This window comes from Salarias fasciatus, chromosome 18, assembly GCF_902148845.1.
Source record: "Salarias fasciatus chromosome 18, fSalaFa1.1, whole genome shotgun sequence".
Classification (NCBI taxonomy): Eukaryota; Metazoa; Chordata; class Actinopteri; order Blenniiformes; family Blenniidae; genus Salarias; species Salarias fasciatus.
Genome location: NC_043762.1, coordinates 28,563,277 through 28,577,419, shown reverse-complemented (window position 1 = coordinate 28,577,419; position 14,143 = coordinate 28,563,277). Strand labels below are relative to the sequence as shown.

The window sequence follows — 14,143 nt, the reverse complement described above, 5'->3', positions numbered from 1 at the left end:
ATAACCATGTGAAGAAAGGAACCAACACAAAAAACACAGCAAACACTATTCACAGAGAAGAATAAGAATTGTGTTCTTATGGCCTCAGGAATGAAGGATCTCCTGTGACACTGTTCTGCAGGTGGAGTGAGTCTGTAGCAGAAGGAGCTCCTGCTGTAGACAGGACACGGAAATGAGGGACATCGCTCTGGATGGACTTCAGTTTGGACAGGAACCTCCTCTCTGAGACCACCTGTACAGTCCAGAGGCATCTCTTTTTCAGCCTGTTGTCTGTCGGCCACCCTCAGCCTGCTGCCGCATGCAGAGGATAGCGCTCACAGCCACAGACTCCGAACACCTTCGGCTTGGTGTGACAGATGTTAAAGGACCTCAGCCACCTCAAAATATTGAGATGATTGGGTCCTTCTTTTAAAGGACTTCAATGTTCCTCAGCGAGTCCAGTCACTGTCCACACAGACACCCTGGATTCAGAAAGAGGGCATCTTCACACTATCACAAGATAGTTCTGCTCACAGCAAACGTTCAAAGATGTCCACAGTCACTCAGTCTCATCACCCCTGCTGGTATATCTAACTAGCGCATATTCCTCTGAAAACTTCAAGAGATTTAACTTGCTCACGTGGAACTGTTGGGTTTTCTCTGTAAAAGTGCCTGGAAATGACTGTGTTGTATTTGGCGCTAGATAAATAAAGCTGAATCCTATGACTGTGTCTTACAAAATATAATGTAGAGGATTAATGTCTTCTGAGCTATATGCCACACAGTCACATCAGTTCCTGTCCAGTGCTTCCAAAGCCCAAGTATAGCATGCCGCCCAATTCTTGTGCAACAGGTGTCATGTGGAGTGTGTTGCAAAACACACACTGCATATACATGCTGACAAAGAATCAATACAATCGCAATAATCCAGAATATGGCTCATAATAAAAATAATTCAGTGCCGAAGATGTTGCAATTGGATTCTTCTGGGTTTCTGTCTACACGCTATTTTTGAAGCTTTCCTCCTCATAAAATGGAAATTGGAGACCATGCTTCCCTTGAACTGATATAAAATGTCTTCGGCTTGCAGAAAATGTGTGACTTCACGATAATTTGTTTTTAATTGATTCAATTTCTGTGGATCAGTGCTGTAATTGCTGTGAGTCTGTCTGATTGCCCCTCTGTGAGGTTATCAGATAATTCTGCTGGTGGTTGTGGCTTAGCGCTGTGGCATCCAATAGGGAATACATCGGGGTGCAAATAAATTGATTTTTATGCTAAAAATTGATTAAAAAAAATACCTGTTGACTCTGAAGCATGAATATATGGGCTGTGTGTGTCAAATGGTTTTTCCCGGGAAGATTTCCTCCGAAAAGTCATGTTGGTAAAGACACAATATTGTATTAATTTCCCGACTCTGCTGCATATATTATTGTAGTAACACAAACTTTGCTCATTCTCCCAGTGAAGAGTCATTTGTTTAATGAGTCATTGTCTTCGTACTGTGTGTACGTTGACCCTGAAGGGTGACACTTAAGTGTCTGTGCAGGACACAGCTGGCTGCATGTTTAATTCAATGAATCACCATTAAAGCCAGACGAGAGTAAGGAAAGGATCGGATGTCAAACGATGCCGACTGTTCCATATTAAAGAGCCTTTTCCCGCTAATTGGCGAGTGTCTTCGTAATGGGAAGTGACATGGCTATCACAGGCAGCAGATGTTATAAAATGCTTGTAATGTCAATGTGCAAGTATGGTTAAAAATAAAAGAGTCTTCCCATGTGATGGCTGGAAAACAGGCACACATCCTTCACATAGTTGGTAAGAAGACGTCAGCGAGAAGAAAGTCAGCTGGACAAGCAGCATCAGAGGGAATTTCAATGGCACTCAACTAATCTCACGCTATTGGGTGATATAACCGAAGGGGCCACAGAGACAGCTCTCCAGTTGTCAAGAGGATTAGTGGCCTATAAGCACCAAATCCTATGGAACAAACCGGGAAACACAATTGGCCTATTCCGAGTTCTGGGCTGCCTAAAAAAAGCTTCACTGACCAGCAGATTTCACCTTTCTCTGAACTGCTGGTCTCAATCTAACCTCAAATTAAAACGGCACGCAAGTCTAGAGAGGAGCTGCAGGCAACACACACACACACACACACACACACACACACACACACACACACACACACACACACACAAAACGTCATGTAAAAAGTGATGAAGCAGATCACACACAGGAAATAAAGAGTGAAAATTAACAATTGAATATGATGCAAGAGCTTCTTGCAGCTTATGTCCACGAAAAGAAAACATACAAAAATAAGAATTTTGATAAGCTCTATACCTTAATAGTGCAGTACCTCCAGTGAGGTCTGCAAACATCCACTTATACACTTTCTGCAGGGACAATAGCTCAGGAACCTCCTTTATGGACTTGCTTTGAAGAATTTAGAAGACTGACATTTGTGCCAAATGACACAAAGTGAGACCAAAATGCAGCAACATGTTGGGAATCTGAGAGCCTCCTGCTGGTGCTGTTACTGAGAAAACATAACAAGATGGTCAGACAGAGAAAATGAAATAGATATGTCAATTTGTCCCAAACTAAGCTGTTTCCTTACTAAAGACCCCATGGAGGCTCCAAGTGCCTCCCGCAGAGTGTCTGGAAATGCCCTTCATGAACTATATATTCTATTTAGCATGATGCAATGTGGTGATCATTATCAATCACTTCAAATGTGCTTGGCTTTCATGGCTCACGGTATTATAACATATGAAGAGAAACTGTTTACAGGTGTCTTGTCAGAAAATTGTATTAAATTCAGATCTTTGGAATGCACGTGTTCTATTTCCATCTGCCAATCTGCTTTATGTGAAATAAAACAATCACCTCATTTTTCATTACCACGAGTGATTAACAAAAAAAAAAACGCCACGTGGAGGCGGTGCGCGCAACCTCCGCGCCAAGGCGCACACCAGGAGGCACGCACACACTTGCGCGCTGGAAAGCGGAGCGGCAGGAGGAGGGAAGACGGACGAGCCGCGCATCCGCATCACCGAGGAAGAGGAGGAGGAGGAAGAAGAGGAGGAGGAGGAGGAGGAGGAGGCGCGGCGGCGGCATCGGCATCGCAGGAATCCAGTTGTAAAGTCCAGACGGAGGCAAAATGCGCTGAGGGGAGAGCTGTGAGGAGGGAGCTCGATCATCAGCCAGAGAACACCTTCCACTGGCGCGACTGGAGGAAAGAGGGATCAAGAGAGAGAAAGAGAGAGAGACAGAAACAACGGGCTTCGGACAAGTTGTGATTTCAGAGGAAATCCGACTGGAGATGAATACCAACGATGCCAAGGAGTATCTGGCGCGGCGGGAGATCCCGCAACTCTTTGAGGTGAGATGAGATGACCCGGGCTCTGCGCGTGCACATGCTTGTTCGGAGCGTTAAAGTTAAACGTTAAATCACGGCACCACGACGGTAAAGATCCTCCTCTCTGTATCTTATGGTTATGGCAGGCGTCAGTGCCATCCACCTGTTTGGATGCATGAGCTGCACCAGGTTTGTTAGTTCACTGAAACCCTGCGGATCACCTGCAGCTTCCTGTCAGCCTTCACATTCATTTTGGGTTATATTGCACTCAGCACTTGTAAAAATGAAAACGAGAACAGAGAGAGTGGAAAATAATACCATTCAGCTTTAAAATGCATTTCAGAAATATGATTCCAAATAAAGTCATCAACAGACATTTAACTCAAGGTGTTCTAATGGACGGAACACTGTAGCTAAAATCAGCAGTTTGTGAAGCTATTAGAGGAGAAGCTTGAACACAATTATGATGATGCTCTATTAGAAGTTCAGTCATTAAGTAGAAATAAGTTGCTCCTCGTTTTTAAGCATACACACACTAGAGTTTAATGGAGCAATAGCACACAATAATAATCCCCCCTGGGGGATGCCAAATTGGCTCATCCATTTAATTAGACTCAATCCTCAGAGTCATAGAGCTAATGTACTGCAAGCAGCCACAGCCTGTGTATTTACAGTCAGTGAAGAGACACATCACCATCTTCTTAAATGCGTTTTACTGCTTTAAACGGTGCTTGACGATCAGTCTGACTGAAGGAGCCTGTCAGAGACAGTTTTCGGTGTGTTTTCACTCCGGAGGGTGGAGGTGGAGGAGGAAGTTTCAGAGGAAGGTGTTGTTCAGGATTAAGAGGACAAAAGTCACACAAACACGCACTTGGCCGGGGCCTTGGTCTGGCATTAGTTCTCTCATCCATCATAGTCCTTGGCTTTTCTCCTTCACAAACACAGCGCAGTAACCAGGGATGTGTGTTTATCTGCCAGGCCGAGGCCGATTTCAGAGACCTGCGACCAAACTGGATGCTTTTCTAGCGCTGCTGGAGCCAAGCCGGGGCAATCAGACCCCCTCTTTAATACTGAGGTGCCACAGTGTCACAGGATAGAGATGTGATGCAGTCAGAGCAAACTTCTCTCACTTGTTTGACCTCCTCCCATCCTCCTCTTCCTCCCATCCTCCTCCTCCTCCTCCTCCTCCTCTGTTTCCTCCAGAGCCTGCTGACAGGGTTGATGTACTACCGGCCCGATGACCCCATCGAATACTTGGAGGGCTGTCTGAAGAAGGCCAGGGAGCTCGGGGGAACAGAGAAGGTGCGGTGGGACACGTTTGTGGGAGGGGAGAAGAAGTCGCTGCCCCCCCTCAACGGGGGCCAGTCACGCCGGTCCCTCTTCAGAAATGGTGAGAATTCTCTGGAATCTACTTATCTACTAAAATGACTAATTTTTTGGTTTTATCTTGGCTTAAATGTCTTAAAAGATGTTTTATTTGTATTTTTTCTTTCTAAAACCAGAAACCATTTCATTCCACAGTCCAACACTTTGTTCCAATCCATCATATTTCTGGCAAATTTTTGTGTCAGAACGAGAAGACTGCCAGCATATTCTGCACATTATTTGGCAGTTGCTGCTGAGAAAGCTGCCAGCCGTGCACACACACACACACACACACACACACACACACACACACACACACACACACACACACACACACACACACACATACACACACACACAGCTCCCTTTCCCTCGGTGTGTGTATCAGGGCCACAGCAGCTCAGTGTTTGCATCGCTGAAACTGTTGCTTCAACTCATAAAACTTCATAGATTTTTAAAGTAATGAACATCGACACTTTTTCCTTTCAGCTTAAGGCGTGAGGCTCCGCTGTGTGAATAATTACTCTCACCTGAAGGATTTGCTTCGGTCACTGGCTCTCCTGAAGTTTTGTCGGCGAACACTGGTTTCGGCTGTTACGTAACGCCGTGCGCTTCATAGCTCAACCTGCCTGAGCCGCCGTCCCCGACCTGTTACAGACTACAGAATACACAGTTAATTATTGATGTGAGAGGGATCCTGCGAGGCCCTCTGTTCATCAGTTATCTATTTAACCAGCGGGTGACGCAGGAAATTCATGCAAAATGTTTAGAATTTGCAGAACAGATGCTGCAGGTTTTCTCCCACAGTCCAGAAACATTCATTTGAGATCAGCTGGTGACGATAACTCGGCCACCGGTGCGTATGTTCACTTCTGTCCTTTGATGGACTAGCCTGGCTTCGAACGGCGTCGGCCAGGATCGACTCCAGCGCCCCGTGACTCTAACTTCAATCACAGGGTCCAGAAGAGTGATGGACGGATGGAGAAAGCCTTCACACCACGCAGATTAAAACAGCAGCGTTTAGGGCGGACTCCGGCTCTGACGCTCTCACATTTGTCTTGTTGCATCATTGTGACAGAGCTGTCTGGAAACTTTCCCGGCTGCAGCTTCAACTACCAGAGAGTCGGGAGTATTGATTTCTGTAGCTGCAGGCTAAAGGCTGCGCTCAGATCCGCTGCTTTTAAGAAAACTCAGAGGGAATCCTGCTCTTGATTCCGAAACGTATTCCTGTCTCGGCTTAGCTTATGTGTTAGAATTGTGAAAAAAGGCAAGAATACAAAACATGTTAGCATTCAGACAGTTGGGGCAGCACCAGCTGTCATCGACAACCTTCTCTGTTTTGTTTAATTTCATGAATCGGATTTTTCAGATTTAATAATTACATGTATTTCCATCGCTAACTGTGCATCATCGTATGAGGAGATAATACTGCCCTCACGTCTATGCTATGGCAGCTGTCAGGTCCTGAGTGCTCAGCCAGCTTTCTTTTTTGTTAGTTTTGAATGTTATATAATCGAAGCTTTCACTGCGCGACGGCAGGATAATTACCAAACAGAACAAAGCAGCTCTGCAGCTTCAGCCCTGATTTGCTGTTTGATTGCTACGAGATGCGACTTTCCTTTGCTCTGAAATGGAATATGCAGTAAAATTAAATAATTGCCAAGAGAGAATTAGAGAGTGGCTGAAATATTGGATAATTTATTTCAAGGTGTGTGAGGTTTTTTTTTTTTTTTAATATGTCTGCTCTGAGCTCTGGGGGGAAATCTGGGCAAGGGCAATGAGTTCTGCTCATTTATAGCTTTGTGTGTGTGTGTGTGTGTGTGTGTGTGTGTGTGTGTGTGTGTGTGTGTGCGTGACAGTGATGCCCGACAGCCCCAACTTTCCCTACAGACGATACGACCGCCTCCCTCCCATCAGCCAGTTCTCCATCGAGAGCGACTCGGACCTGTCGGAGACGGCGGAGCTCATCGAGGAGTACGAGGTGTTCGACCCCGACAGGCCGCGGCCCAAAGTCATCCTCGTCATCGGTGAGGAGACCGGCACAACACACACACACACACACACACACACAAAAACTAGAAATCCTGGTCCACTCTCACGGTCCAAGAATGAGGAACCTTCGGGGCCGGGTGACGGTTTCCTCCTCCGATGGTTCTGATTGCAGCAGCGATCTGGGTTCCTGTTGACTCATGTTTTCCATGAGATAAGAAACAGCAGTAAAGATCCTCTCTGTGTGCGTAACATGGTAACACACTGCAATCAGCGTCTCCCTAAAGAGGGCTGCTCATATGCAAAATGCAGAGTTTGAGTTTGTGTTGATCTAAAAATACATGGGCTGGATGAGAATGCATGGCTCAGTGTGTGTGTGTGTGTGTGTGTGTGTGTGTGTGTGTGTGTGTGTGTGTGTGTGTGTGTGTGTTTTTCCTGGTATTTTGCGATGGCTCCGCCTCTCGGCTGGTATCAGCGGGGTGAGATCTTGCTGCATGTCACTCAGTGTGTTCGACACTCACGCCGCTCTAATCTGATTTCCTTGACGCGGCTGCACTGACCTGTCAAATACACGCGTTAATCTGATGAATGACGGCTGGCAGCAGCACAGTGACACACTTTCACTCAGGCTACATCAAGCCATTTAGGAAGCCTGTGTGTTGATTGGTTGATTGGAAGTTTGGTTTGAGCGTCTCAGCTCCGGCCCGCTCTGCCGCTGGTGGGATGTTGGCGGCGTCTGCGGAGTGCAGGACGGTTATTTGTCCTCGCAGCACGCCGAGGCCCGTTTCAAAGGGAAGGCAGGACGGCGGCAGCTGTCATATCTGTGGAGGATCATGGGGAATGTTGAGTCTGCCAGGTTCGCGCGGCAGTGATGTGTGGTTGGAGGACGGTGGAGGGGAGACTGGGTCAGACATGACAGAATACTCCGCTCTGAAGCCAATCAGACGGAGATGCTGCTGTTTGTGCTGTGAGAGTCTTCCTTTTGCTATAAGTCAAAACAAATGTCGTGAATATTGACTAAATGCCACATAGGCACTTCACTCAAACTCATCATTCAACATTTTATTGATTTATTCCGTTTTTAGGGCTTAATTCTCTCTCCCAGATGCAAAAATGAAATGCACTCTTTGCAATAGTCGTAAAAATGTCACTTGAGTCTAACTGTAGCAAGACCATAAAGTAAACAGAGTAAAACAGATAGCATTGCTGAATGCAGCAGTCCCGTCTACCAATTTCCATTGATTTGCAATTTAACAGGAAAAAGAAATCTAGAGGGAGGTAGCCTATCTATACCACTAACCAGATCACAGTCATTAATACTAGTTAAGTAGTTAATCAAGAAGTAAACTTCTTGCCAAACACATTTATTTATTTAAGACAGAAGAAAGGTTCAAGCTGTGCGTGCCACCTTGTAATGTCCTTGTGGTTTGTGTGTTCATAAATACTTCACCCTCGGAAAGTTCAGCCTCGAGCCGCTGTCTGTGCTGCTAATAGTTTAGAAAAAGGCGTGTTCAGAGATGAAGTCAGTCATAAAATAATTAGAATTATCAATCAGTTAAGCTCCAGCAGGATGCTCTGAACTCACTGTCGAACCGTTCTCTGAGCGTTTCTGTTTCTGTGTACAGTCACCTTTCTGGAATCTTCATCTAATTCACTCAGTACAAATTCAAGCACAGAACACATTAACGCTGACCAGTTTTCCTGTCTTCGCCGCACACGGTTCTCATCCTCGCCCTCAAAAATCAATCCTGACAATGACACGGCGATGGAGCAAATGACCAGTGACGCAGTTTGTTCTCTCACTAATTTCACTTCACGCTGCTCTGGCTTTCCACCAGGAGCGATTCTGGAGCGGTTGACATTTATGTGGTAATGACAGCGGCGCTGAATCCTGCAGCGGAGCGCAGTTGTCCAGCAGCAAAAGCAGCATTCAGACCACGAGACAGCTTTTTACGGGTGCTTACACCGGGCCGTTCAGGGAGCGACGGCTCAGGGAGCCGGCCTGTCAGGCTGCAGCGCCGCGTCGCCGTCAGGCCTGGAAGCCACATGAACTATTAAACTCCAAACAGATAAAGTGGATGTGGTTCTGGAAACATTTAATGCACAAATTTCTGTTGCATAAAATGTGAGAACATATCATGACTTTTTTGCGAATCCCACTCCTGTGATGTTTGCAGATGTAGGAGGTTCACACACATACCGTCCTCTCTCATCTGCATCCGACCCTGCGTCCTCTGCTGCTCACACACCAGCAGCTACACACACACACACACAGAGTCCGGTCATACAGAGCCTACACACACACACACACACACACACACACACTCAGGCTCACACAGCCTGGATCTTTCACACTTACACACAAATGCGCCCACACTAACACACCCACGCACACAATGTTCACACTCACTCACACACACACACACACACACACACACACACACACACACACACACACGTCAGAATCACTCACAAAAACATCAACTGCTCTCTCTCCCTCTCTCTCTCTCTCTTCCTCTCTCCCTCTCTCCCTCTCCTTCTCTCTCTCTCTCTCTCTCCCTCTCTCTCTCTCCCCCTCTCTCTCCTCCCTCTCTCTCTCTCTCTCTCTCTCTCTCTCTCTCCCTCTCTCTCTCTCCCCCCTCTCTCTCTCTCCTCTCTCTCTCTCTCTCTCCTCTCTCCTCTCTCTCCCCCCTCTCTCTCTCTCTCTCTCTCCCTCTCTCTCTCCCTCTCTCTCTCTCTCTCTCTCTCTCCTCTCTCTCTCTCTCTCTCTCCCCCCCTCTCTCTCTCCTCTCTCTCTCTCTCTCTCTCTCTCTCTCTCTCTCTCTCTCTCTCTCTCTCTCTCTCTCTCTCTCTCTAGGTGGCCCTGGCAGCGGTAAAGGAACCCAGAGCCTGAAGATCGCCGAGCGCTACGGCTTCCAGTACGTGTCTGTGGGCGAGCTGCTGAGGAAAAAGATGATCCACAACGCCACCAGCAACAGGAAGTGGAGTCTGATCGCTAAAATCATCACCAACGGAGAGCTGGCGCCACAGGTAGCGGGGGGGGGGGGGGGGGTAGCAACATGCAGGTCCAGCTTCTCTCAGGTCATTATCGCTGCGTTCACGTGACAAGGGACTAATTAGCAGCGTGCACATCAGAAATGTCCTGGAGAGAGAGGGATGCTTATCCTTCTCATTAGCATCCAGGACGATAACAGAATCAGCCCCGGCCGCTCCCGCCGTCACACGCCGTGCATATCTGCAAACCCACCGCCGGAAGTGAACGCAGTCATTTAACAACCTCACATCCTGACAGACTCAGACATGCTGTAAAATGTTCATGAACACTGAGGCAGATCTCAGTGAGGAGACCACAGGCAGCTCCGGTCCTCTGGTTTGTTGTGGGTTTTGAATTTTGTAGAAATCATAAATTAGGGGCGATTAAAACTTTGTTAGCTCATGACGCTTCCACTGAGACCCAACAATCCCAAAAAGAAGCCTTTATTCCTGCTGGTCGGGGTGAGGGCGGCGGCTCGGGGCCCGATGTGGCTCACAGCCTTCTGTAATGGCTCCACCAAGCTTTCACAACATGGCATGTCAATAATTGTAATCTCATTTTCATTCTATTAGGAAAGGAGACTTTTCTCCAAAAGTAAAAAACATCTAAAACTGTAACATTTGTAAAACTTCCAAAATTCCAAAAACAGTTTTTGAGTTAAAACAGCTAAAAAGAAGATTAAGGCACTAAAAAAGGGAGGAAAAACATTCAAAAAGAGTCAAAACACAGATAGTTAAAATGGATAAATAAACTTATATTAGTTCAAAAAGGTAGAAACCATGACAAACACCTATAAAAGCAAAAACAGCTAAATATGCTGTAAAATAAATTAGTATGAGTTGTGTTATCTAAATTTAGAAGGTTAAAAGGAGAAATGTTATTTGACTGTTTTTGGCTTATTTGATGTTCTAAGTATTTTTTTATTTTTTATTTTTTATTTTTTTTATGAATAGAAGTCTGAGACCTCCGGGTTGGGACACAGTACGAGTGAAAAATGGAAAGATAGTATGGACGGAAACAAAGAAATAGATTATCACCAGAAAGATTAACCTACAGAGAGGAAAGCGAAAGTGACGGTGAAATATGAGCATATGCAGGAAGAGACGAAGCAGATAAACCCGGTGCATTTAGAAACAGGCCTCCTCCTGCAGATTAACTGGAAAACGGTGCAGGTGACCTCAGTCAGCTTTGACCATAAGCTTAAAACCTGGAACCCTGCAGCAGCAGAGGTTGAGGCTGATTCCTGCTGCACTCCTGATGTGGAATATATGGCTTTTAGAAGTCCTCATGCTTAATCCTCTCAGCTGTGGTTTGGAATAAAAGCATTAAAATAGCTCAAAGATGTTATTAAAACAAAGTCAAACTAGTATTTCAAAGTATTTTGCAGAGTTTATTGTTGTATTCTTACATGTCTGAGCTGGATTTGGATGAATGTTGATTTGCATAAGGAGAGCAGAGATGTGACGGACTTCATCTCTCACTGAGAAGCATTCCACCCACCCCGTCTTATTGCTCTCCCTCCATAGCAGCGTGAACTCTCGTCTGTCTTCCTTCCATTGTGCGTCTGGCAGGCCGGCCGCTTCCTCTCCTCGGTTGCCATTCTGCAAAAGTCAGCCCAGGAGCCAGTGAGATAAACGGCCAGGCGATTCATTCCATACGATAACCTGTCTTTGTGGCTGTTAGGCGTTTAATTTCCTGCTGTGATTAGCCCAGCCCAGAAGATTAAAAAATTTGGCCCAGAAATGACTCAGGATTAAAGGCAGAATGTTCCCGGACAGACCACAGGGTTGGTTTCAGCGGTGTGAGCTGGCGGCGGTGTTTGTATACAGTTGTTCCCAAAAGTGCTGAATACTTTACGCACGATCCCCCAGTTCAGACTACAAAAGCAGTTTTGTGTGCAGAAAGCTCGAGTGACTGTGCTTTGGTGTAAATAATTCACAGTATTCAGCATGAACCGTGGCCGGGCCGCCTCTCGGACAGACGCCGCCTGTCTCTGCAGGGTCATGTGACCGAGCGGGCGTCTGAACTTATGTTCCCTCTGAAATCCCCACCGCTTTTCTAATAATGCGTCCTGGGATGGTCGGCCTGCTCTGAAATGAAGAACTGGAAGAACTATTGCTGGTTCAGTCTTGGACTGACTGTCAATTAAAGAGAAACAAAGCAAAAAAAAAAACCAACTGAATTACAGCTGAAGAAGTGAAAACTTCTTAATGTCTTTGTTTTCCGGTGAAATGTCAAACTGGGTTTGATGTTTTTGCAGCTATTTCTGCCGTGCGGGGCATTGCTGCTGGGTGAGCGCCACCCCGGCGCATTGTTCACTCCCAGAGCAGAAGTGAAGGAAACAATAGAATTTTCTAAGTTTTTAAACTGCGCTTCCAAGTCTCCATCAGGTCGCTCTGCGAGTCTGGTATTTTCAGAGGAACAGAGACAGTACGACCTTGAGAGGGTGAGAGAGAAGAGGCGGCGGGGCTGTGGTGAGCCAGGCTCGACTTACGAGTGGGTCTGAATCAGAAGCAAGTCATCGTCTGGAGAGTGTTTCTCTAAAACCTTGTGGTTTTATCATGTCAGGGATTTTCCACTGAAGTCTAAAAGGGAGTTTATAGCTTTCATACCTGATATTTGCAATAAAAAAAAAGTATGTTTTGATGAATATGAACAAACTGTTTGCCACATTAGTGAGTTTAAAAGTGCACATTTTAAAACTTTATTTCAGTTTTTTGATCAAACAGTAGATATACAGTACATATGACAGACATATGATAACAAATATAGATACAAAGCAGGGATTCTGTGTGTTAGTTCTACTTATGGATGAAAAATAATGAAAAACTACAAATACCAAAAAACTACAGCCTGATTTCAGTTCAGTAACTGTCTGTAATTCCTCATTTTCACTCCTGCTTCATTTTTACTCCTGTGTGACCGTAATGCTCCAGATGATGTCCTGAAAACACTGACAGCAGTGTGTGTGTGTGTGTGTGTGTGTGTGTGTGTGTGTGTGTGTGTGTGTGCGGCAGGCGTTGTGCCATGCATCACATATTAATGGACGCTGTAATTGCGACAAAGCAACACGACACCCGTTGAAGATATTGCAGACCAATCACGGTAATCAGTGGCTGGGATCTCAGACGGCAGCTTAGTGTCTGAACAGCCGTAAAACATCTGCTTCTTATATGAGAGATGATGAGTGTGTGACTGTGGAAGCAGCATCAGGGAAACGCCGGTTTGAAGCCACTCCTCGCCGCTCCTCGCCGCTCCTCGCCGCTCCTCGCCACTCCTCGCCACTCCTCGCCACGCCAGCTTTTCTCATTTCATTTGACATGCATACGTTAATCTGTTTGATGAAATCGAGATGAGGTTCGGTCCGTGACTTAGCGTTCCGGCGGTCGGAGGGAAATTGAGCGTCTGTGTGACGGACGTTATTTTTAGATGGGAGCGTTGCTCATCCACGGCTGCCATATTGCATGACGGGCTCTGCCCGGAGAGACGCGTTCAAACATGTCGACCTCCTCCAGCCATGAGGAAGTAAGTGATGCTGAAAGACGCTGGCACTCTCGGGTCTGGAGAGCTCCCGGCGCCGTCACCCTGCTGCTGCTGCACTCCGATACATCAAACCACTGTTTCTGTTGTGGAACTGTGCTCAGATAAGATTTTATCCTCCACATTTTGTCCTCCGCGTGCAAAAAAAATGACCATTTTTCCTGGCACAGAAAAAAGAACAAATACAACCATGAAGTGCTGTGCATGTAGTGTCGAGTGTGGAGCACAGAAATCATCTGAAAACCAAAGTTTAGTTTGGAAGAGCAGAAAACTGATGTTTGAATTCCAGTGAAGTCGCTGCAGGCATGAAGAAATGAATCTGCTGCTTTAAGGCACTGATTCACCATGAATATAAACCGTTGTGAATTTGTTTCTTCAGGAAACCACAATCACTGAGATAAAGCAGAAGATCATGAAGATCCCGGAAGCCAACGGCATCGTCATCGACGGCTTCCCTCGAGACGTGGGACAGGCGCTGTCCTTCGAAGACCAGGTCAGTCTCACACGTTCATTCGGGACCAGCAAGCCGCTCGCTTCCTGAGTTCAGATGGTTTTGCAGGTTTATTTCTTCTGTTTTGCAATCGCTGATGTACCGCTGGCAAAAGAAATTTAAAATACACAGAGAAACAGAGTCTGAACTGAAACACACTGGATTCATTTATGAAGGGAAGACAAAGCCACACGGGTGAAACTCTGAATCTGTAAACGTGAGGTGGAGTGAAACTGCACACAAATAACAGCTCACCGCTACGTTTTCCCTCTTTTCTTAGAAGAGAATTCAGTTTATTTAATCTGCAGACATATGAATCAGCTCCTTTGAAGCGATGTAATTGAAAATGTAATGACGGCGTTTGACTTGTGAAGTTAAAAAT

General features: G+C 46.0%; 1 protein-coding gene across 1 annotated transcript in view; it reads left to right on the top strand.

The window, feature by feature from the left end:
* The first annotated feature begins 3,022 nt into the window (after nt 1-3,022).
* LOC115405752 (adenylate kinase isoenzyme 5-like) overlaps nt 3,023-14,143 on the top strand; it is a 71,669-nt gene continuing 60,548 nt past the window's right edge. The window contains exons 1-6 of the mRNA XM_030115452.1: nt 3,023-3,038; nt 3,075-3,367; nt 4,547-4,733; nt 6,568-6,735; nt 9,555-9,727; nt 13,651-13,764. Coding sequence (XP_029971312.1) covers nt 3,308-3,367; nt 4,547-4,733; nt 6,568-6,735; nt 9,555-9,727; nt 13,651-13,764 — 702 coding nt within the window. The 5' untranslated portion in view covers nt 3,023-3,038; nt 3,075-3,307. The remainder of the gene's footprint in view (nt 3,039-3,074; nt 3,368-4,546; nt 4,734-6,567; nt 6,736-9,554; nt 9,728-13,650; nt 13,765-14,143) is intronic.